The 24,623-nt window shown below is 35.8% G+C and overlaps 1 protein-coding gene across 7 annotated transcripts in view; it reads right to left on the bottom strand.

Annotated features, from left to right (window-relative positions):
- Nucleotides 1-24,623, bottom strand: part of Adgrl3 (adhesion G protein-coupled receptor L3) — an 811,341-nt gene that overhangs the window by 242,732 nt on the left and 543,986 nt on the right. For all 7 annotated transcript variants that reach the window (XM_033758920.1, XM_033758923.1, XM_033758917.1 and 4 more), the window contains one exon: nt 18,319-18,399. In XM_033758920.1, coding sequence (XP_033614811.1) covers nt 18,319-18,399 — 81 coding nt within the window. The remainder of the gene's footprint in view (nt 1-18,318; nt 18,400-24,623) is intronic.

Genomic DNA, 24,623 nt, shown 5'->3' with positions numbered 1-24,623 from the left:
TCTAAACATGACTTTTTAGATGTATAAAAAAAACTTACACAGAGTTCTATGGATAACAACACACATTCTAAAGTTTCCACATAAGATGTGATATTTTAAAAACTGCAGGATGTACTTCCTTCCACGGTACCTAACACGTTTCTCCAGAGAGCCTCTCAATATGACTTCTTACATTACAAGATTCTAAAGATCACATTTATGTCCACCTCACCAGCATTCTATTTTGATTTCTTTAGAGATCATTCCTATTTCTACTGGCACTTACTCAAATGAATACATGATAAAGTATAGGTGTAGTCTTTCATTTTCTCAGTAAACTAACACACTTCCCTTCTATACAATTAAGGATAAGTAAGAAAATAAATAAATCAGTATCTTCAGACCTTTCCTTGCATAAAGGGCACAGAATATTGTGTGTGTGTGTGTGTGTGTGTGTGTGTGTGGTGAGTGTGTGTGTGTGTGTGAGAGAGAGAGAGAGAGCAACTATTCACAGATATAACAGTTGATGATCTTCAATTTTCCTACTGCAAACTGTTAGTCATTTATGTTTATGTATTAGATGTCTATGTCAGTTCAATTGTACATGTTGATAAGCACATTTAATTTATTTTATATAAACAAAATTTGAAGTACTAACAAATAAAAGGATGATCTTGAGTTAACAAAAGAATGATCTTACATTAAATAGAATCCTAAATAAGACCAATACTTAACTAACATGAGATATTCTTTAGACATTTCCTGTTTATTTCTGTTTTCTATTTATAGAGTTAGATTTACATTGTGCCAGGGAAGTAATTTCAAACCACTGTAAATATACTCTTATTTATTTATTTAGTACCAGGGATTGAACTCCCAATGCTTGAGAGGCAGGCAGTGGCACCACTGAGCTAAATCTCCAGCCTAAAATACTCTTAAAAGAGCTCTTTTTTCAGAAACTGTTTACAAGATTTCTTGATATTAAGTTATCTTTAAATATATGAAATGATCAGAGCAGTTCAGGAGGATTTCTTTTTTCTTGCTTCTGTGACAGCCTCCAACAAGTACAATTATTACTAAATATTATCATGGTGTGACTGTCACTCTGCTATAGCTTGCAGGTCTTGGTAACGCAATTCACAGGAATGAAAATTTGAGAAGAAAGAAACAAATACATTTTACCAATAACAAGTACAACAGTTCTAACACTGACTCTTGACTTCCATAAAATGTAGCACCTCTGTGGAACTCTTCATTCAAGAGCTCCGTCCACAGAGCAGAACACTCACTCCATTCGACTGTAGAATGTAAGGCAATGTCTCCTCCACGGCCACACCCCTCATTTACAGACAACAGTTTGTTGTCTTTTTTCCTGAAATACTACCATGATTGTTATCCTTGAAATGTTTCCTAAGAGATTAGTGGAGGAGCATGTAGAACCCCAGAGTTATGATTATTTTAAACTAGATTTTGGAAATGCAAAGAGAAACCTTCTCAGAGCTTCACTAAAAGCAAAAATTTGGGGAACTGAGATTGCTATGAATTCTTTCTTTAAGGTGGGGATCCTTCCAGGGAGAAGAGAGAATAAATCTACCATCTGTTTCCTCTCTGAGCAGGTGTAGGGCCCTGACCAGGCCAGAAACATCAACCATGCTTACACAGATAAACATCATCAACCAGCTTATATCACACTTATTCTCCTAAGAACCTATTTGTCTTTTCGAAGGAAAGCATGGATGCTTTTCTCTCCTCTCCTGTGCCTCTACTGCATTAGGTTTTTAGGCTTCAGATTCTAACAGTTCTAAGTTAGTTACCCCTGAGAAGAGCAGTCTCAGCTACCTTCCTGTGCAATTCATACGCAAAGGAACACTTTTCATTGCTCACCTAGCCTTTGTGAGTTTAATTCACAAGCCTCCAATGCACAGAAGAAAAGTTTTTCCTTCCAGACTCTAGTACTTTGTTACTATTGTCTTATCTTTTATATGAAATGATTATTAAAATGTGCGGTTACTTCTGAAAATGTTTTCCCAAGTCCTGGACTTAGCAGTAAATAGCTGGATGAAATACTTCATTTCTCCCAGGCTCAGCACCTTAATTCTGTCGTGAGGGTACCCTACCTTGCCAAGTTTTCCTAAGAATGAGAAGTAACTTATACAAGATACTGAACAATGTACCATGTTGTTAATTGACATTCAGTCCATAGTGATCTCTCTCATTGTTATTTTATTTGATATTGGAGTTTCTAACAATATTTTCTAAAACTTCTTTTTTCTCATTGAGTTTATTGGTACATTTTAGGTATATAGTACAGGTACATTCAAAAGTATCTTTTTTTTGTTGTTTTCTTTTGTTTTTTTTGGTACTGTGGATCAAACTTGGGTCCTTGTGCTTGCGAGGCAGGCGGCAGAACCACTGAGCTAAATCCCCAGCCCTAAGACTTTAAATCCAATTTTTCTTCTATTATTCTGTACTACTCTTTCAGTTAGACATCGAGTAAAAGTCATCTTTTAAACTGTATGTATATAAGATAAAGAATTTCATGACAAAATACATAGAAATCACTTAGCAATTTTTGCTAATTGAGTATATATTTTTAAAAGTTCCATAGAAGTGTTTCCTAATAGTTATTTAAACATAATTATTTAAGCATGAAATGTTAAAGTACTATAATAAGTATTCATGAATAAAATTGTTATTCAAGAAAAAACAGTAAAATGAAGACATTTGGGTTTTACATTTCTATTTCAAATTATAGATAATTTAGATTCATATATTTTATAAATGTCTAATGTTCTAAATATCATACATTCAAATTTTATTGATAAAACTGAGTCGCATATCAGTCATTTAATGCTATCTGTCCTGATACACAGGAAAAAATATTCTAGTGGATTTTATAAAGGAAATGCTACACTTTGTTTCCATTTGGGTTTTACAACTTTTATGACTCCAAGGTTTTAATTATTTTAACTGCAAATATACCACAGTATAAACAATAATGGAGTTACAACAGTTTTAGAGAAATCTAGTTATATTTTTCTCAGAGATCATAGAATTTTTGGAGCTTCACTGTAATGAGTAGATTTTCTAGGTTAGAAAATTAAGAGATTAATTCCATTAATGTGAAACATAAGGAATAAAATTTGCAAAAGCATGGACACAAAACTGTCATTTTTCCTTAGATTAGATATTCTTCAATCAATCTCTGTGAATAATCATAATTACTGTTCTCAAATCCTCAGCAGCTTAATGGACCTGATTAAATAATGATTCTTGTTAGTCTTTAGAGAAAAGAGGGCAGCTTTCATTTTGTAATCATTCTCTGTCGTTCAGAACTCGATTGTCCCATAACCTAAAACACATACTATGTCGTGAAGTTTTCTGGTCAATTCAACAAACATTTATTGAACAATTACTATTCAAGGTAGGATTTGTAAACATTATTAGTTGTAGATTTTTTTCATTGTGAATGTATACATTAGAAATAAATTATAATTAGACCAAAGGCTTCTTCTACATTTCTATTATGAATTGCTATTATTCTATTTTCTTTCTTTTTAAAATTTTTATTCTTATTACTGCATGTTTGGAGTACATAGCAATTACATTCATCATGGGGAGTTGGTACACGTATATAAGATATCTTAATGCTTTTTACATCTCCCTCCTCACTCCTACTTCTCTTTTAAAGATACATTTTTGATTTTTCTTTCATTAATATTTTGCTAGAGTTAAAAAGCTTTTCTTGAATTTACTTTGTCCTTCAGCAAGTAGTGAAAATCAAGTAAACTAAAACCAACTACAGATACTAATCTGGCTTTTTTTGTTTTCATTTTGTGGTTCTGAGGATCAAACCCAGGGCACTGAACATTATATGCAAGCACTTGCCCATTGGGCTACACCTCCAGCTTGTTTTTAAAGACTGTAAATATAACAGGAAACAAAACCAAAGTGTTCACCTTTGCACATTTCTTTTTAATGCCAAATTAACCAAGTACCTTGCATGACTGAGCTGGTCATTTTTATGTAAAATTTCAGTGTTGCAAAAATAAATAAATAAATATTCACTGCTGCAGTATTTTTTCCTGCCACTTATAAAGCATGACATATGCTTTTAGTTGTAACTTACTCTTTGTATAACCATCAAAAATAAAATAAATTTAACAATAAAGATTTAAGTAACCCTTTTCTTCTTTCAATTTCCTAATGGTAACTTATTTAATGAGTCTTATTTCATACACAGAACCTCTTAAATTCTTGTTTGTATGAACTTAGGGCCTACAAATGGATCTACCTGAACCTGGTATTCAAGAAGGAGAGAAAAACAATTTTTCAAAGATCGTTCCAAAGATTGTTCAACCAGGTTTGGCTATAAGATTTCAAATGATCAAGGTAGATTTTTTTTTTTTTTTGATGTGGCAGAAACAACGATGCTATGAGAAAAATGCATATAAGACAACAGTAAAAAAGTCAGTTATTAGAAGCCCACCCATCAGAGGTCTCTGCCAAGTGCCAACCTGCTGGTTTTGAAAGGACCCTGAAGTCTCCTTGGCTGCCTCGTGTTTGAACTACCTTGCAGCTCTACTATGGAAAGCTTACAGTTCAGGAATTTTTTTTTTAATCCGCAAGCTCAGACTTGCTTCCAGCTCCCCCTTTACTCTGATTATACTTGCCAAGGGTTCACATGTGTGAGACATACCAGTAGTTGTCTTCATCAGTTGTTTTGTGAAGCTCACAATCTTGAATAGTCTGTCAGAGCTACCTCTAGTCACCTCAGCATGAATTTTCACAACGTGAACCTTAATATTCTCGGAGTTGCTTATGAGAAGTTCTTTCCCTATACCCTGGATATCTTAATGAGGTTTTCAGCCTTCAGGTCCAGAGGCTGCTCTAGACATGAGTGTGGCTATTGACCTCTGATGTCTATAGAAGGAATTCAGAGGCAATCATTTCTATGCCTGTTACACATGTGTCTTGTAGGCAGACTTTGTACTCGCATTCTTTGTAACTGACCAGGGCTTTTTAATTATTTAGGATATTAGGAATAAATTCTGTTATACCACACTTAGCATCTTTTCCTATATATTTTTTTAGCTGTGGCAAGCAACCTCTCCAACATGCATGGTTTCTTTTCTAGAACTCTGACAAAGAAGTTATTGATCTTCTGCCACCTTGCCTTTGGTGCAAGTGATGCCATTTATCACATTAGAAGGTAGAACTCAGTGGACGATAGCCAGGTCAGAAATATCATGACACAGACAAAATCTCTTTTTCGGCACTTTGAGCCTTTCAAATGGTATAAGGCTATTGTGACATGGTACTGCTATCTAAGGTAGACTTATTCTCACACTATACATCTCTATTGAAAGTTTAGTATTTCCCTGTTTTATACTATCCAGTTTCTTCTTAATCTGGCTAGTCTCAGTGCTTTATTGATTGCTAAGCAGGCTTTGAGATTTCTTTTCCCAAATAGTTGGTTTTACTGTATCAGTACTCAGGTCCCCATGGACACAGTTTTGACATCTGTGAGAAGATTTTTTTCATAGAGCGTAATTTCAATTTGGGGTCTTCACAAGAGCTAAAGACCTCTCTACTAGTGATCTTGAAAATAATAAATTTCTAACTATATTTTGTTAACTCTTAAATAAAGGTTCTGGGAAGATCAGCAGTTATAGGGAACATTAATTTTTAAAGTCTACACAGTGCTAGTTTCTTGGATCCATTTAATTCCCCTCAGCCCCTCTCTCACAATCTCATGGTTCATCTCTTTTGGACAAATCTTTTAGACAGTGCCACAGTTCATGATGTTTTGTTTTGTTTTGTTTTTTATGTTGACCAACAGAGAAGTTCTTTTTATAAATTACGTCAGAAAAGCAAGTTTATCTTTAAGTAATTTTAACCATACAGGACAATATTGTTAACTTTACAGGTACTGGCATATAGCATATCTCTATGGAGAAGTTTTGTTTTGTTTTTCCTGAGAGCATTGTTGTATTACCAGAATCAAACAAGTTCATTTGTAAAGGAATTAAAGAATTAGACTCATGTTAAAGGTATGTGTAGTAGCATACATGAGGGTGAAATTTTATGTCATATGTACTTTGCATTTTTCCCTCTTCTCAAATTTCACAAATATAAAACAAAATCCTCATATACTAATAACCTAAAGAAGACTAAATCAATTCCACATGCTTAAAAAGGGGGGGGGATATTTACAGTAAAAGTGACGTGAACAGACTATTCATTTGTATGACCACTAATTCCATAGGGAAACTGATCATAAATTAAGTGCTTGGCATTTGTAATAGATGATTATACCAGACATGATGAAGTTATAATGGAAGGTGCTCGCACACTGCTTGACGATCAAGCGGCCATTTATTGCCCCTGTACCAGGTGTGATAGTGATAGGCTATACAAATCACCCAGAAGAAATGTCAAAATAGGCTCCTTTGCTGATAAAGCACCACACATATTTATTAATACAGCAACTTGTCTTAGCATGGGCCCATCTGCTCATCGAAAACAAATTGTTTTCCTCTAAATACTTCATTTAAGAGCATGCCCACTAATAATGGTTCTCAGAGCAATAGGAATAAAAGAGGAAGAGAGACAAAGACAAAAAAAGCTGAGTTTAAATAAAACATTATGCTATTTCTCTTGCTTTAGATATGTTTGACATAGGGGCGGATTTTGATGTGGCATTTATGTTACATTAGTGCTGCATGAGTGCAGACCACAGTAAATGGTCCCAGATCCAGCTGCTGCGGGTGACAGATGGGAAATGGCAAATTTCACCAACGTTTTCAAAGTACACATTTCAATAAAGTTCAAAATGAGGTCCTCAATTAAGAAATCCTCTAGAGCAGTTGTTCATATGCACTTTAACACATCAGAATATATTTTAACTGGGTAGATTGTATCAGGTAAAAGAGTACCACAGATTGTGTAGAGGATGGGACAGTATTTTAAAACTCTTGAGGAGATGCTTTATAAAAACTCATTTTCTAAAAGACACAAACATCACATTTTTATAGGGGAGGAAACAACAGAAACAAAATCTGAATGTTGCTTCGCCCGTTCTCTTATTTTTTTACTTCAGGAAATCAGAAGTACAAGACGGAGGCATTTTCCATCTGCTATGTGGGGTTTTATATGCTTGCAATACTTCTACACCCTGTGTTCTCTCTTCAAGAACGATTTCATCTAACAAACTAGTGTGCCCTGGGGTACTCCCCTCAAAGGAACACACATATTTGAAATAAAGAAGTAGAACTGTTCGAATACTGAAATGAAGCAAAGGCACGGACAATTTGGTGCCCAGAAATGGTCCTCACTCTATAGCTTTGGTTTCATTTATTTATTCATTAAAACATGAATAAAGCCTGGCAGGCATGCCTGGCAGGTTCCAGGCAAAACCTCTATCAGACTCAGTGTCACATAAATCCACCAGTCATGCTTTTCTAAATAAATTACATTTGGGGATAACTAACTGGCTCACGGGCAGAGGGACAATTCAATTACACAGGAGAGGGGAAAGGCCTCAGACACTCCCGAAATTATTTTTCACCTTTCCACAGACTCTTTCCAGTCATATCTCATGTGCATGCCCCTTCGAAGAAAGTGATGGGGATCGTTAGGCTCAACATGAATTGCTCTTGTCTTCCAGAGCGGTACCAGTGTACATCCAAATCACCCGATTTAGAAATGTGGATGATATTTGTGTCTCTCCTTATCTAGCACAGTCAAACAATCACCAAGTCCCACTTATGCTGTAACTGCAGTGTCTACGGATTGACCATGTCTTTATTCTCATTGCTACTTTCCTCCCCTATGCACCCTTACTAACCTTTTATGAAATAACCTGCTGATTCCTTCTGTGCCCAGCCCACCTCCATTCCACTCTGGATTAAACATTTTATTGCAAAGTAGCTGCATGAATGGGTGCTAGGTGTGAAGTCCTTTGTGGTTTTCCAATATATAGGATAGTTAGAATTGCTAGTTACAGCACACAAAAACCTATTATAATTAAGGAGATAGTTGTTCCTATTTCTTTTTTCCTAGTTCCCACTGCATCAGTCATTTATCCTGAAAATTTACAAATTCTGGAGGCAATAAAGATTAACATGAGCAACAGATTAACCACCTTAGAATCCACTACCAGAGAGTCTAAAACTATTCTTGCCTTAGTAGGATGAAAATTCAATATTCTTGCCGAGGATGACAACTTGACCGCTGTGGGCTCAGCAGCGGCCGTCCTTTCACCGGTTGTGTTTTAGCAGTTTATACCACTACTCTCTGTGGGAACTGCAACCCTGCGGCATTTGAAGGGCGTTTGCAGGACTCCAGATATGAGCTTCCTCGAGTCCTATTTCAAAGGGTTTCATCTGGTCCGGCAATTTGAATTTGCCTGTTTCCAAACTCTTTTGCTACACTGGGATCAGAGAAGAGAAGTCACGCAAGTGCAAAATAGAGGAGAAAGAGGACTCTTCAGAAAACTGAAGCAGCAGGAGGGAATTCTGTAAATGAAATTTGAAGGAAAGGCCACACCAATATGATTGGATTTACTTCCCTCTAGGACATTTCTTAGGGAGTAGCAAGAGTCCTTTTAAAAAAAATCAAAATCAGATTATGTAGTGCTCTGTGTAAAAACCCTTAAGGGTTCCTTACAGCTCTTAAAATAGAACCTCAACTGCTCTCCTGTCCAGGACGGGCACATGATTTACATTTCTCTTCCCACTGTGTTCCAGAAATTTTGTTTTTAAACTATACTTTCTTTTCTTTATGTATTGTGTCTGCTCCATGACAATAAAGTCTAGATTGACTTATAAGGATCAGCACCTCATCGATGCCTAAAAAACAGAGACGTAGATTAGCACTTGCTTCATGAACAAATGATTTTCTTACTTCACGGCCTTTAGATACACTACTGTTCAAATTGGATAAGGGCCAGTTCCCTTTCATTATTCTTGTTGCTTCTCCAGAGTGGTTTTTATTCCTTCATTGCCACTCATTACAACTTTGTATCTCACTTATAGCTATAATAATAAGCTATTCATAATTTGATTTTTTAAACAATAAATTATCTACTGGTCACCTCCCTCACTAAAAGGTAGTCAATGGGGTAAACAATATCTTCTCTTGTACCTGACTCTATTGTCTGCATTCTGTTGGTACATAGTAAGCAGTCACTATGATATAGTCACATAATAAGTTTGACTAGATTAAACTGCACGTATCTGCAAGGAATCTGTGGGAAGATTTCAGTTGCTATTTTATCCAATAAAGACCCAGTTCAGAGTGACTGGAGGGACCATGTTCCTTCAGTTCTGTGTCTCCTCACACCTGTCATCCTAACGCTCCACATTCGAGATCTGGTCTATTTTTGTATTCACACTTTCTGAAGAAAAGCACATGGTTGGAAATATCATATCTTATGGATGATTAAGGGACCTTGTGAGGGTGTTTTGCAGGGAGGGGGAGTGGGACTTACCCACTAACTTATGCCTCTAACCCAAGCTAAAGATGAAACTGTAAAATGGACTTGGTAAATACAGCATTCAAGTTGGTGTCTTTCAGAAAAGCTCAGAGGAAAGCTGATGTATAATTTTCTGCTACTATAATAATTAATCTGAAACAAGGTTGAGATGTGAAGTGTATAGTCATTTACAAGAACAATGTATTTTTCAAATAATGTGGAAACTAATGAAGCCAGCAAGATTTGAGAAGGGTTCATCAAAAACTCTTATTAAGTATTTTTCTTGGTTTTACCTTGTATGAGATAAAATGAGCTTCATTTTAGACCAACAGAGTTTGTTTTTTGTTGTTATTTTTTTAATTTTTTGGGTACTGGGGATTGAACTTGGGTCTTGCATTTGTGAGGCAGGCAGTAGCACCATTGAGTTAAACTTCCGGCCTGCCACAGAGTTTTTTCTACCAAATTTAATTAACTAGGATTTGTCTGGCATTCTATAAGTCGGAAAGTACTTTTACATCTGATAGCTAATGTAGTACTTCAACAACCTTAGGAAAGAGATTTGTTGGAGAATCTGATCTACTGTGGCTGTGGGATTGGTCCATGGTCCTATAACTTGCAAACTACAGTATAAAGATTCAATGTAAGCATGCTTTTCATGCTGGGTACTTCCATTTGACTTCACCCAGGAGGTCCTGATATAAAAATTTACAGCCAAGGAACTGTTTTTCATAGGACTCTTAAGAAAAGGAAAAACTCTCTGGACTCACGACTTAGAACTAACAAAGAGGAAAGTGCTTCTTAGTACTGAGAAAGACAAATGCCTGTTCAGGTGATGGCCATGCTGTTAGGAGTGCGGTGACAAATGAGAGGTGAAGTCAGTGTTCCCTATGCAGAATCATATTCTCTTAGTAGCTACACAGATGAATGCTGTACCCCAAACAGTCCAATCCCTGTGATCTAGGTACACAAGATGAATTTACAAAAAAAAAAAAGGATTTTTAATCTCTAGTCACTGACTCTGAGAATACAGGTAATTAAAATTTTAAGATTTTACTAAATATAATTTATCATCCTTCTCTTCTGTATCTCTTGCCAAGCAGGAATTGGTATATTTAAGAAGACATTCCCAAGTGGCTTGCTCACGTTCGTACTCGTGCATGCATGTACTGTGTGCACACACCAACTAATCCAGAACCCTAAACTGCGAGCACTCAGCAGGCGGAGGTGAGGGGAGCTTCCAGCATGGGAAGTCATGGCAGAACTTCCTCCTCCCTCAGGGTTGGAAGGTAGCAGCCAACACAACAATGAGCCAGCTGTCTGGTCCAGAGAGTAAAGTAATGAATTTTACTACAACTGTATAAAGTTAATTTCTGGAAGTTACATAACCATTGTGGGGAGAAAATATTGAAAAATTTAAAAATAGGATATTTCATCACACATAAAAATATTTAGCATATTAACTTTATATAATTTAAAATATATTATCAGAATATCTGACCTCTTTTATCAGTATTATTTTAGATACCAATTTGAGAGGAAACGATAAAACCCTTTATGAAAATAGCAAAATGTAACAATGTATCAGTAAAACAAAATTTTTTTTAATTAAAGAAGATAACAAGCACACAAAAACTATTTGTTGCTAGACAGTAAATAGTATGTGTTCAAGATATTTATGCCATATAACCTTCTTAAGATAAAAAATGCACATGATGAAAGATTTCCTTTCAAAAAAACCCCCTGAACTAGAGGTGGTCAGATTCTCTCATACCTTGCTACTAATATGTTATTTAAAAATTAAGTTGACAAGGTGTAGCGATGGAAATAACGATCTAAAGTTCCTTTAAATCAATAACCCACTGCCCGAGCAGATTTTTATAGATGCTTAGGATTGAATCTTGGTTTGAATACTACCATACCTGTATGAATTTAAAGAACCTACCTCTGTTTTAAAAAGCTTAACTTGATCTGCTTGATGGCATTCTGAAAATTAATAAAGTAATAATTCATGTCATGGAATAAATAATAAGTGCTCTTATTAGACCCAGTCAAGAGACTTGGTATCTATGAAAAACCATAAAGAATATTATTATTATTGACTGTCTTTGGAAAATGGGAATAAGAGTGATACACAGATTAGTCTTATTTTGATCATATGACATGAAGTCAATTTATATAGGGCTGGGATACATCTCAGTGCTACAGTGTATATTTAGGAGCATGCCTAAGGACACAGATTCAAGTCCCAGCCTCACAAAAGGGGATATGAAACTTGCATTAAAATAGTTATTATTATTCTACTGGCTAGTAATAGCTTACTGTAAAATATGTAATATTCACCAAATATAAAGTATTTATTTTTTTCTCAGAAAGAGATAAAACGAGTATGCTCCTACTTTTCTGAATGGTACTAAAAATAGTAAGACAAAGAAAGAAATGCCGGAAGTTACAGTAGCAATTTTAGGAGGCAAGACAGTAAGTTTAGAAGAAATAACAAAGAGGTGGGGCAGGTTTTGGGGGTGAGTGAAGTCATAGACACTTAGAGACATCTCAGTCTCTGTGTCTTTCCCTCTTGTGTTAGTTACTTTTCTCTCATTCTGAGCCACAATGCCCAATACCCAAGGTTAAAAGGGGAAGGTTTATTTAGTTCGAAGTTTGTAGAGATTTCATTCCACAATCAGCTGGCTCCAAAGCAAAGTGGGCATGTGGCAGAGGGGTGTCACAGAGGAGAGACAGTTTGTGATGCCCACATGGTAGCAAAAGCAACAAGGGACCTTAAAAGCATCTTTCTGCCGATTTTATCTTACCCAGACTAGCAAGATTAGGATGGTGTAAAATCAATAAGTGGGCTGGTTTAGTAATCACATCCCCTTAATTCCAGCTCCACTCACTCTAGATTCAGCCACCTCTGAAAAAGCCACCCATGACACATGAAGCTTTTTTGGGGGGGGACGCTTAGGCCCAAGTCATAACACCAGTCCATGAGCAATGGCTCCCACAGAGAACCCTCCTGTTCAATCAAGGATCACGATGGCTGGAGTGGCTATGAATCACAGCAAGCCTAAAGAAGATGACGAGAGCAGGACAGTATTGAGCCTATAGCTGATGGCCTTTGAGTATTAGAAAAGTAGGAAATTGGACAACACAGGATCATATTTATGACCTCTTCATTGTCACTGGGCTCATTTAGAAACCCACAGGACAAATCATTTTAAAAACAACATTAAAACAAACAAAGAGTACCCTATCGGATCTATTCTGTGGGATAAGTATTCTCCAGGGAAAGTGTGCTGAGTTCTTCCAAACAATAATGTTAGCTTTTAAAAGATAACTTATGTTTGGGTGTGGGCTGTGGCTCCGTGGTGCCTCACCTGTCTGGCAAGTGCAAGGTCCTCAGTTCAATTCCCGTTATAAAAAAAGAAACAAAAAATCAGGATAAATGATGTTTGTAAAGTATGTTACATGCTTCCAAAACCCTCATACTTATTCCTAACAATGCTAACAAGTAAATTTTAATATCAAGTGTTGAATCTAATTTTAAAGAAATACAACCCAAATTTGACTAGTATTATATAATATGATGGTACTATGTTTGATACTGGAAATATCATGGTATAATTTTAAATTTACATTAAAAAGGTAATAAGATCCTTGTGAGACTCAATGCGATAATGTGCATTAAGTATTTGTTTTTTGTGTTTGATAAGATCCACAACATGCTTAATAAATGGAGTTGTAATTATCCTTAGTATTAACAAGCTAAACTCTCTGCTTATATTTCATTGATGTTCATAGTGTATTTTAAATAATACTCCTCCATCAAAATTCTATGAATTTACAAGTGTAAAAAAATAATGTTAATTCTAGAATATTCTGTCATATCCACATTGCATTTTCATTCTCTTGGGAAAAGAATAAAGCTGAGAAATTTACTTCTAGCATTTTTGTCTAATAATTTAAAAAGTTAGAAAATGATATGGGATTATCAGAGAACAGGCAGCAAAATTTTTTTGTTTGTTTGTTTGATTTTTTGAGATAGGTTCTCACTATGTAATTGAGACTGACCTGGAACTCACTATGTAGCCCAGGTTGGTTTCGGTCTCGAACTCACAGCGATCTTCCTGCCTCAGCCTCTTGAGTGCTGGGATTACAGGCGTGTACCACCAAGCCCTGCTAGGCAGCAAACTCTTGACTAAGAATGTCACATGTCACATTCCTATTTTAATCAAGTTGAGATATTTTTAAGATGTAGCCCGTTGTTTTCGGTCTCGAACTCACAGCGATCTTCCTGCCTCAGCCTCTTGAGTGCTGGGATTACAGGCGTGTACCACCAAGCCCTGCTAGGCAGCAAACTCTTGACTAAGAATGTCACATGTCACATTCCTATTTTAATCAAGTTGAGATATTTTTATATTTTGATAGATGATGCCATGTGCTAGTGTCTAATTTGTGATGCTAAATGGTTACAGACTATTTTTAATGTACGTGTACCAGGCAGGACCATCTGTTTATTTGGAACTTTAAAAAGTATTTTTGGTGTGTGGATTTGCTGAATGGAATTCAATTCACACATAAAACTTAACTCCTGGCATTATTCTAGTTCATTGATGTTGTGCCAGTTGAACCATGTTTATATCACTCAGTTTATTATAAAAATGTCACAAAGGATGCATCTCTGATGCGAGCAAACAGTTCAGCTTTTCTCAGAGTGTAAATTATAACAGCCTAATTAGGAAATGTACAAAGCAATAGTCAATATTGAGCTTCTTCGTGATACCCTACCTAAAGACTGATGATAGAAAATTCATTCAATATTGTTTCCTCTAGATTTATTAACAGTCACTCACCATATTGGAAGGTAAACTATTCCCAACAATTATCAAATTTTTAAATAGCAATACACTCAAAACAGCACCCTCAATAGCATAAATAGAGAAGTTAATGGTTTTGCCCAGTAACTAACATGGACAGGTGATGTGAAGAATTCCTACGCTGGACTATGTAATCAACTGTTAAGGTCATTACCAAACTGTATAGGAGATCAGCGAAATGGACAAACAAACAAAAAGGCTCAACTGAAGGGCGTGGCCTAACTCACATATCTGAATCTCTAATAACATACACCTCTGCTTAACATGTGACTGAACTTCTGCACACGATTCCCACAGAATTGCCTTCAATGAATGGTTCTGCCTATAATGAGGACATTCTCTAGAGTAGGGTATTTTGCACATGAGCAGTAGAAGGCAAAATAAAGGTTTCCATAGAGAAGAGTTGACAGGGACAAATGACTTCGAAAACTGCAGCATTTAATGATCCTTGCTACAAATCAATGTATTTATTTACAAATCTACCACAAAATTACCAAAGTAGTATTTCTTTCATTTCCACTTACAGAAACCTAGGAAATGTGTCTCAAAGGCATGGAGAAATTATTTGCATACAGCTATGCATAATCAATCCTATTAATTTAGCTCTAAAATTGTAACAAAGTTGTTTTAATAATGAAAGTTTTAAAAATAATAGTGCTCATGGATGAAGCTATGCTTTTAAAAGTTCTGATTAGTGAGACGTATGTCAAGAAAAATTACTATAATGGTGAATGCTGATTCAGGACCTTGTTTTTATTAAGTAGTTTATAGTGAAGGCTGTGACTATTTTTCTATTTATAGTGGCAGCTCTGGTTAATTACCTTGTAATGTATTGTGACATTAATGCACTAGTAAACTATTGAAATTTACACCCCTATTCAGTAATAAAATCTGTAAATTGAAGAATGCACATAAAGGCATCATAGGAATAAATTGACCAAATGCCATGTATGATCTCATTGGATTTAAAGAACAGAATCTCTCAAACTTACTCATGAGTGAGTGCCACTGAATTTATACACAACAGCTACTTTACAACTATAAAGAGTACAACATTTTATTCGTGGTTTATTTTGTAAGTAGCTATTAGATGTTCCTTAAGGGTATACAAACATACTGGACATAAATCAAATATACAATATTTTAAAAGTAGAATGCTATGATAAATACATGCATTAATATAATCAAATACTTTTTGCATACAAAATGACAGTGATGGTTGGATGATGACATGATAAATAAATTTAACCCAAAATGAGATAACAGAAAAAACAAGACAAGATTGTGAAAAATACATAATTTATGTATTTTTATAGCAGTTTATACACAATTCCAAACTTACTGATAATAACCTCATTGTCTCAAACACTCAAAGCACCATCACTCTTTACAAGGAAGGTACCAAGTAATCCAAAATATTTTGGGTAATACTAAAGTACACTGGCAAAGTATCTGAGGTAGTCTTATCTGTTATTTTGCTGAATAGTTTATATTTTCTATATAAAAGCTCCCAGTGCTAATATTGCTAACTGTATTAACACATTTTAAAGGTTTTTGTTTTATATTGCTGAGTGATAAATATCACAAAACTATGATTTTCCTATGAGAATACAGCAGGAATTAATATATAAAGCAATGGTTCCTAAAGTTTTAAAATATATGTAGATTAGTGAACTGCTATAGTATGAGAAAAAAGAGAAAATAAGGAGCCATAGGCCAAGAGTAAGGGGAATGCCAGTAGCTATTTCTCCTGTTTTCACATTAGAGACACAGACAAAAGGAAAGCTAAGATGGCTAGCTAGCATTAGTTTACAGGGAGTTCATAGGATATTGTTAAATAATCTCCCACATACACACAAAAAAACTGGAAATAGAATTTCAGCCATTTGAAGAACCTAATTTGTCATATTATATAAATTCAAATAACCTGTAACATGCAAGATAAATTCCATCTCTTCTTCCCTTCCTTCTGATATGTTAAACAGATAAAGAGATAATATGTATATTTTAAATGTATACTTTGACTGCATGCAATATCAACAATAGTGTACAGTTTGTTTCTTTGTTTATGGTATGGGGCATTGAACTCAGGATCTTGCACTCTTCAGGCAGGGGCAGCGCCACTGAATTACATCCCCAGCCTGGTATACAAGATTTAAATTAATTAATGAAGATGATGTTTTAGAGTGAATGAAAATATTGTGCAGTTTTTAACTAATGCTATTTTTATGCCGACTCTGCCACCTCTGATATTAAAATGAAATAATAATCCTAAGAAAAATGAATAAGATTTTTGCAGTAGTATGTTAAAAATGTGTAAAAGCCTCATTTCAATAAATGTTCCCTTTTTAACAAAAATCACAGGCTGTGTCACATGTTTATATGAGATTATATCTGCAATGGTATTAATTGTAGAGCACTTGTGGGGGTCTCTGGGTTGATGCCCATGGAGGAATGATATGACAAAAGGAAAATAGTAAGATAATTGTTTTAGGGTAGAGAACACAAATTCAGGTAAATATTATGTAGAAACTCTGGGATTATTATCACTAACTTTACGAGTTCAATACCGTCACCGCAAAGGTAAAGCCATTCTAAGTCCAAGCTCTTCATGATGACTGCCTAACTTCAACCAAATGTTCAAAGTCTGATGTGCATCAGGCATTTGCCAGGATCTTAATGTGTATTACTTCATTTAATAATTCCAATCAAGTTGCCAAGATGGCGTAATTATATTTGTCCTCCAGATGGTAGAAGCTGCCCAATCATGCTCTTCTACCTGTTTCAAAGCTCATTTTTCTTCCCATAAGCCACAGTAATGAACACAAAAGTACTAGTAAAAGTCACATTTTATCTGGGGCTTACCAAATCCCAGCCTCTACTCTTTATTATCAAAACACAGTAAAGCTGTTATTTCTGTTCTGTGCAGTGCTCGAATACACTAAAGTTGAAAAGGATCTAGGACTCTCCAGTTCCTTGGCTTTTGAACCCTTTCATTTTATCAATAAGAATTTAGTTGTACTTCATTCCAAATTTAGTTTACCTTTTTTGCCTACCCATGATAGTTTGGAAATGGCTCAAATTCCTCTCCTTTTGATATTGATGTTCCTTTGAATTATACCTCGCCCACACAGACAGATTTCTGCTCTTGTAAGTCTGAGGGGAGCTATGTGACTGGCCATGGGTAATGGGACATGAGCACCCATGACGAGAGATGCTTGAAAAGCAGCTGAACTTTAGGATCAGCTTCCTCATGCTGGGGCCCTCCTCTCACAGTGAAGTCATAGTCAGCCTGAGGAGTGCTCATGTGGTTATTACCACAGATGACACAAAATCAACTGTCCAAAAGCAGCACCCTCTGCTCCGACGCCAGGCACCATGCTAACAAATATAATTTCCACACATTCTTCCCACCTGACTCTTAGAACTATAATACATATTTGCTCCTTTTGGTGGCTAGGTTTTGGAGTTGCTTGCTATTTCATTCTCCCAGGACTTTAAAGCACTCTTTCTCAAGTCATACTAGGGCCACGTGTGAAGAACGCAGTTGTATTAAATCACCAACTTGCATAAATGGGCCTCCAACGTTGGTACCAATAACATTCGAAAAACCCATCTTAATGAATGAGTGCCTGCATTCACAGTCCATATCTGTTCCTCAAGATGAGGAATCATCGGTTTCAGTTGACTTGTGCTGCTATCATAAAATACCAGAGACTGGATAATTTATGAAGAATTATCTACATTGGTATTGAACTAGTGTGCCTCTAGTTGAATAACTATGGATCTCTCTCTCTCGAAGCCATTTTATTTTGGCTTACAAACATGTTACGGATCAGCACGTCACACTGCAGTATGAAAACAAGACTTGCTTTGCCACCAGATCATTCACCCTCTTTATTTTTCCTTGCACTTTTTAAACAGACAAGAATCACAAAATACATACTATAATCATCTTTACTTTCTCTTAGCAAATCATGAAAAACTCACCTCTCACAGGGGGTCTCTCTAGCTCAGAGTCCAGGTGAATTGGTGGGGAAATGTATGAAACTTGTCCGTGATGGGTCTGCCCTGTAGACACAAAGAGAAATGTTAAGGAAAAAACAAAAGACACAGATTTCTACTTCTTTTGTTTCTATGACAATGTATTATCTCACTGAACACTGAACCGACAGCCATGACAGGGTAGAGACAGAACTGCCCAAAAATAAACACAAGACGCCTCACCCAGATGTGCACATAATTAAATCAGTGCCACTCCCATCAAGACCCCCCCAAGATTTGGTTAAAAAATACTTTTATAGGGAATGAAACTTTTAAAGGGAGTTATAAGAAAAATTAAATGTAAAATCTTGAAGTTCTAGTTTTTCATTGTTAGAGTAGAGAGATAAGTGCTCTGTGGCTTCTCCAGTTTTTATAAACTCTCTTGTCTCTGTACTTATTTATTTTGAGGAACAGCAATAAACGGTTGAAAGACTGACACCTAGAGGACACAAAACACTTTGAATCACATTTATTTAGATCACTTTACATCTCTGATTAACTTACATTTACCTTGAGAATTTTCTTTCATTATTTGAATTGAAATATTCCTATATGCTTATATATGATGAAAGAAACAAGAACTAACTACAGTGCAGAAAAAAAATTAAGTGTATGCATCCATTCTCTTTTCCTTGTAAAACACTGTTGTCTGCCTACACACTTCTTCAAATTTTATTTTTCATCTCATAGTTAAACCTCGTCTTAAAAAAATTAGTTCATACACACACGCAAATAATTCTAATGCTCAGAGAAGCTATAGTTGATGCAGCAAGAAGCTAGGTTTTGAGGCAAGCAAGCATAATTACAGAGTCAATTCATTTTCTAAAGTTATTTTATGGAAAAAAGATTTGGGTAGAAGTGGAGAACCTACCATTTTCTTTCTACATGGGAATATGCAGTTATATTTCACACATTTACTATAGCAATTTACAGGGTTGTTAATCTCTTTTCCTAAACAAGGAAAGTTAATGATACATAGATTATGATAACAGTTAGAGTAACCTTCCCGTTTCAAGTAATATTCGACTTGTAATAAACTCTGCCGATTCCTCTTATGAGGCACATTTCAAATAATTAATATGGCTCCCTGTTGATAGGAGCTGCTGTTGCTCCTAGCGTTTATCCAGCTAACAGCAGAGACAGCAGAGAGGCTTTGGTATACCAAGACTATCATAATGGTAACAAAGAATATTGCACATCTACTGGCCATGTTTTGGTGCAATACTAAAGGCACTGTTATAAAAGGAATAAGCTAGCAATTATGCACTACTAGCAGTCCATATTTAATATGGTTTATTAAAAACTTCAGATTACCTTAATTATAAAACCACCTGTTTGGCTAGGGTAAACACTTGGCTGCAAAAATATTTCTACTTTTAATGTTCTGTATCTTTACATAATAATTGGTTTGAAATTCTACAGTTCCTGTAAATAAAAATAATTCACCTTTCAGTTTATACTGCCTCAAAATAACCTCAGTATATAAAATAATATTGATTTCACGTATAGTACTGGAACATAGCTGTCAGTATACATAACAATAGCCACAAATCACCTACTTTTATCCAGTCATTGTCAGTATGGGGGTTATGTACAATGTTAATACAGTATACACATATTTTTTTAACAAAGAAAAAAGCAGAGAAAGAGTAAATAACTTAAGCATATGCAACCAGTAAATAGGAAGACCAGCAATGGTTTTACTCCAATCTGGTGTTTTAACTTATAAATATTTTCCTTAAAGAAAGTCTCATTAAACTAATCCCTTGAAAAACATAGGTACACATTTTAAAGAAGGAGCCATGATGAACAGCTTTTGCAGCTGTTGTCCTTATAATCAGGTTGAAGGGAACAGGCCAAGTTGAGGGTCAAATCTGCTTCTCTTCTAGGGATAAGCAAGTGGCTTCAAGGGTGCTCAACACAGAGTTCTTAGGATCCGTGCAAATAAGCGTACCAGGCATATCAAAGAGGCATCAGGATGGGGACTATGGACAGAAAATTCCTGAAGTAATTCTCTCTCCAAGGAGAAACTACAAGATCTAGCACAACAGAAAGCCAAAGCCACTTGAACTGACTTAGAAGTATTTAATCTTCATTATGAAATGCATGTCAGACCACAGGGACAGGGTTGTGCACAACTTGAAAAAACACCTCTGCCTATATAAGCTCATGTCTTCACCAAGGGACTTTTTATTGCAAAAACTCCAGTAGTTGTAATAAACCACAATGAACACCATAAATAAATCCCACAAGCATTTCTTTCAGACATTATGGTAAAAAAAAAAAAAGTTTCAATGAAAACTGTGTTCTAGGGTGTACCTGAATGGTAGAGTGCTTGCCTATCAAGTGTGAGGCCCTAGATTCATTTCCCAACACCTCGAGAAAAATAAGTACACACCTACACGCATAAATGTGATCAATTCAAAACGAACTTCATTCGGTAAAAATCATGGCAGACACATCTTGTTTCAGAAGATTTCACCAGAATGCTCTTAGACAGAGAATATGTTTGCTCTTTCATTCTTCACATTCTCTATCATATTCAGGACTTAAATGGTTTTGTAATCATTGTTTTGCATATTCAAATATGTGATGTGTTGTACCTACTACCGTTCTTGTGTTTTTCCCAAAAAAGTACATTTTTCTCCTTAATTTCATTTGAGTTTTAATGAAAAAAACTGTCGAGATTTTGATGAGAATTACATTAATTCTATAAATTAGTCTCTCTCTATATATATATTCTCCAGATTTCAATTTAAATGATCTTTTAATAAATAATCATAGATTAATTTTGAAGCATGCTACATGTGGCTTATAGAATGTTTCACTGGGCTTATTTTAAGGTATTCTACTTTCCCTGTTATGAATGAGTTTTAAAATTTTTCTGATAACTCTCAATGAATCACTTTTTTGGGGAGCAGGAATGGAGATTTTCATTCCTTTGGTCCAAAATGCAGTGGGTGGGCCCATCTGTCTGACTTTTGACAGCTACTGCTGAAATTATTAATTCTTGACTGTAACCTTCCGAGTGCTTTGGAGATAGGCAGCTACACTAAAAATAACATCTTAATTATTTTCCATTGCATTTGTTTCTTAAATAAAATAGGCCTCCACATTAAGATTCTTCTCTTAGTACTCAGTTCTTTTGTGCTGCAGAATATGAATTTTAAAAAGTCGATTTTACAGATCACACCATTTTGAGGACAGAGTTTCCTGGTGCTGCTTGTTCCTCTGTCACTTTAATTTAAGTATATAAAGACAAACAATTCTACAAAAAAGGAAGAAGAAACGTGTGTATAGTTCAGAAGCCTGGAAGATGTCTCGCTATGTCACTATGGCGTAAGGGTTATTCTGAGCAGAAGTAATTTAATAGATGCAGAACAGTTCTCTGCCCCCCACTTACCATCTAAAAGCAATGAATGACACTCCCATCGAGGAATCACCTCTTCCCCAGTGCTCTGATACCAAGAGGCATCATGACACCTTCCATTAGTTCTCCCATTCCCTAGTCCATTTCTCACTATTGTCCCTTGAAGCCCAAATTCTTTTGTTTTTAAAAGCCGGGTGTGGTGGCGCAGGCCTGCAATCCCAGCACTGGGGAGGCTGAGGCAGGAGGATCACTGTGAGTTCGAGACCAGCCTGGGCTACATCATGAGTTCCAGGTCAGTCTCAACTACATAGTGAGACCCTGCCGCAAGAGAACAAAAACAAAAAACAACAAAAAGCGGGGGGGGGACACTGCCGAGTGTATCCAATTCTTTAACTTTCACTTCTGAGAACTCCCACACATAGAAATATCAATAAAAATGATGTGCCTTTTCCCTTGTTAATAAATTTTTGTTTAATTCTCAAACCACGAGACCCTTAAGCTTAGAGAGCAGAGAAAAAGTATCCCTTCCTGACAAAAAGCAGTAGCAACACAAAACTGGAGAGTTCTGAGCTCGTTTTCATTCACATTTATTCTAGGTAAAACAATACAATTACATGGAGATATTCCTATTCATATATGCACATCTATATTAAGACATGATCTATACACCATAAAATTCACTCATTTAAAGTACATACTTGAATGATTAAGTATATAATAGACATGTACAACCCACTGCCACAATTAATTTTAAAGCATTTTTATCACAGCAGAAAGAAAGCTCATTTCTGCACAAACTTGTTAGCAGTCACTCACCGTTTCTTCCCAATCCATCCATCCATGCTCTAGGCCAGCAATGGCAAACCCAAGCCTCCAGTGACACTAAGAGCCTGCTGGAACACACAGCCCACCTCTGCTCTGGGCAAACACACACACACTTTCTATCTTTATAGCATTGCCTATTCTGGATATATCATACAAATAGAATTCTACGGCATATTTCTCTTGTCTTTTTTTCACTCAGCATAATTTTTCAAAAACTCACGAATGTTGAAAGATGAATCTCTAAGTCATTTTTCTTCCTTTTTTTTTTTTTTTTTTTTTTTTTTTTTTTTGGTATCTGGAACCAAACTCAGGACCTTGTGCTTGAGAGGCAGGCGGCAGAACCAGTGAGCTAAATCCCCGGCCCTAAATCATTTTTCTTGCTGAATAATATTTCCTCATATAGACTCCCACGTTTTATTTATCCACTCAAGCACTGATGGATATTTGGAATCATTTTCATTTCTTTTTGACTATTGCAAATACTGGTGCTATGATGTTTTACATTTTGTGTACTTTTCTCTTTGACATATACCAAGGAGTGGAATTACTGCATAATATGTTCATGATACATGTGTACTTTAGAGAAACTGTCAGACTGATTTCAAAGGACATTATACCATTATTCTTCACAGCAGTACAATATGTTTCCAATCTTATGGAGCTGTTTAACAGGGCATGTTTCCCTGATGGTATAATAGTAAAGTCAGGATCAATCAGATTTTGAAATAATTAAATGACTGAAATCTGTGAAAGAAACCATCTCCACAACTGGGTATAGAAAGATAAAGCAGAAAATTTGGCCTTGGGATTGTATAGTCACTTACACTGAAAGGGTAGAAGGAATGATCTAGGAAACAGAAAAAAAAATGGGGGGGCAGTTGTGCTCTGAAATGAAAAGGTAAACTACTCAGGGTCAAACATACCAAATATGTAGAAATTCAAAGATTCTGGCCAATGGAGCCCAGAGCAGTAGCAAAAATCCAAAGGCTATTATGGATTCTGAAAAAGCCATTATTTTTCTATCTTCAATCTCTTTTTCAACTTTCATTTAATTTCTATTTCATTGAATAAACCTGTGCAATTCCTACTAAAGTTAAAATATAGTAAGGATTTGACCAGCGTTCAGCGGAGGAAAAGGCTTTTCTCTCTTTTTACTGTCAGTATTGCACCTGCATATCTGAGTACAGAAATGCATTTATAGAACTGTAGAATTTGGAGAGAGAAAGCTATTCGATAGCTTATAGTCCTAAACCGATATATTAGAATGAGGAGACTGATGCCTTGAGAAGCTAGAGACTTTTTCGAAACTCAAACCAAGGTGACAGCTGTTGAAGGTGATGTCAGGGACAAAAGAAAGAGGATGCTTTATAGCTAGGCCCCACGAGGACCCCTGGCCCTTCTGCTTCCTCAGAAATGAAATGGGGGGCAGGGGAATGGGTCCCCAACGTCCCCATCCCATGTTATGCTCCCCTGACCTGTCTTCTACCAGGCCGCAGCTCCTGAAAGCACCTCTCCACCAACATTCTCAAAGACCGGTGAAAAGACCTCAGGGTATGTTCTTCGGGGACCATGTATAATCAAACTACACCTCCAGGTAAGTTCTCTACGGCTGGGCTACACCAGCTCTCAAATCCAATTTTAATAATTACATTTTAAAGGACTAATATGGGGTAGCAGATTCCTTCCTCCTATTTCATTTATTTTTAATTATGAATATATTCATAGAAATATTAATAATATTATAACTAACCAATGCATGAAAGATATAAATAAAATATGAAGATAAACAATTGGGATAATAAATGTAATTTTTTTTGTAAAGTAAAAAAAATGTTTTACTACCATAAAATCCCTATTGGTCTCTCCAGTGACATTATCTTTCAACTCAGTTTTTCTATATAGTGCTGTAAACAACTTTAATGGGTTATGGCCCTCCAGAAAGATTTTATGCCTATTTTGTTTGCTTGTTTGCTTCAAAGTTTTGAATGGATGTTCTTGTTTATTTCGCTCTAGAGATACGGCATTTTGCTCCTTTAAAAAATAAAATAGATGCCAG

The sequence above is a fragment of the Fukomys damarensis genome, unplaced genomic scaffold (assembly GCF_012274545.1).
Source record: "Fukomys damarensis isolate Sample0158 unplaced genomic scaffold, DMR_v1.0_HiC HiC_scaffold_35, whole genome shotgun sequence".
Classification (NCBI taxonomy): Eukaryota; Metazoa; Chordata; class Mammalia; order Rodentia; family Bathyergidae; genus Fukomys; species Fukomys damarensis.
This window is presented reverse-complemented; position numbering and strand designations above follow the sequence as displayed.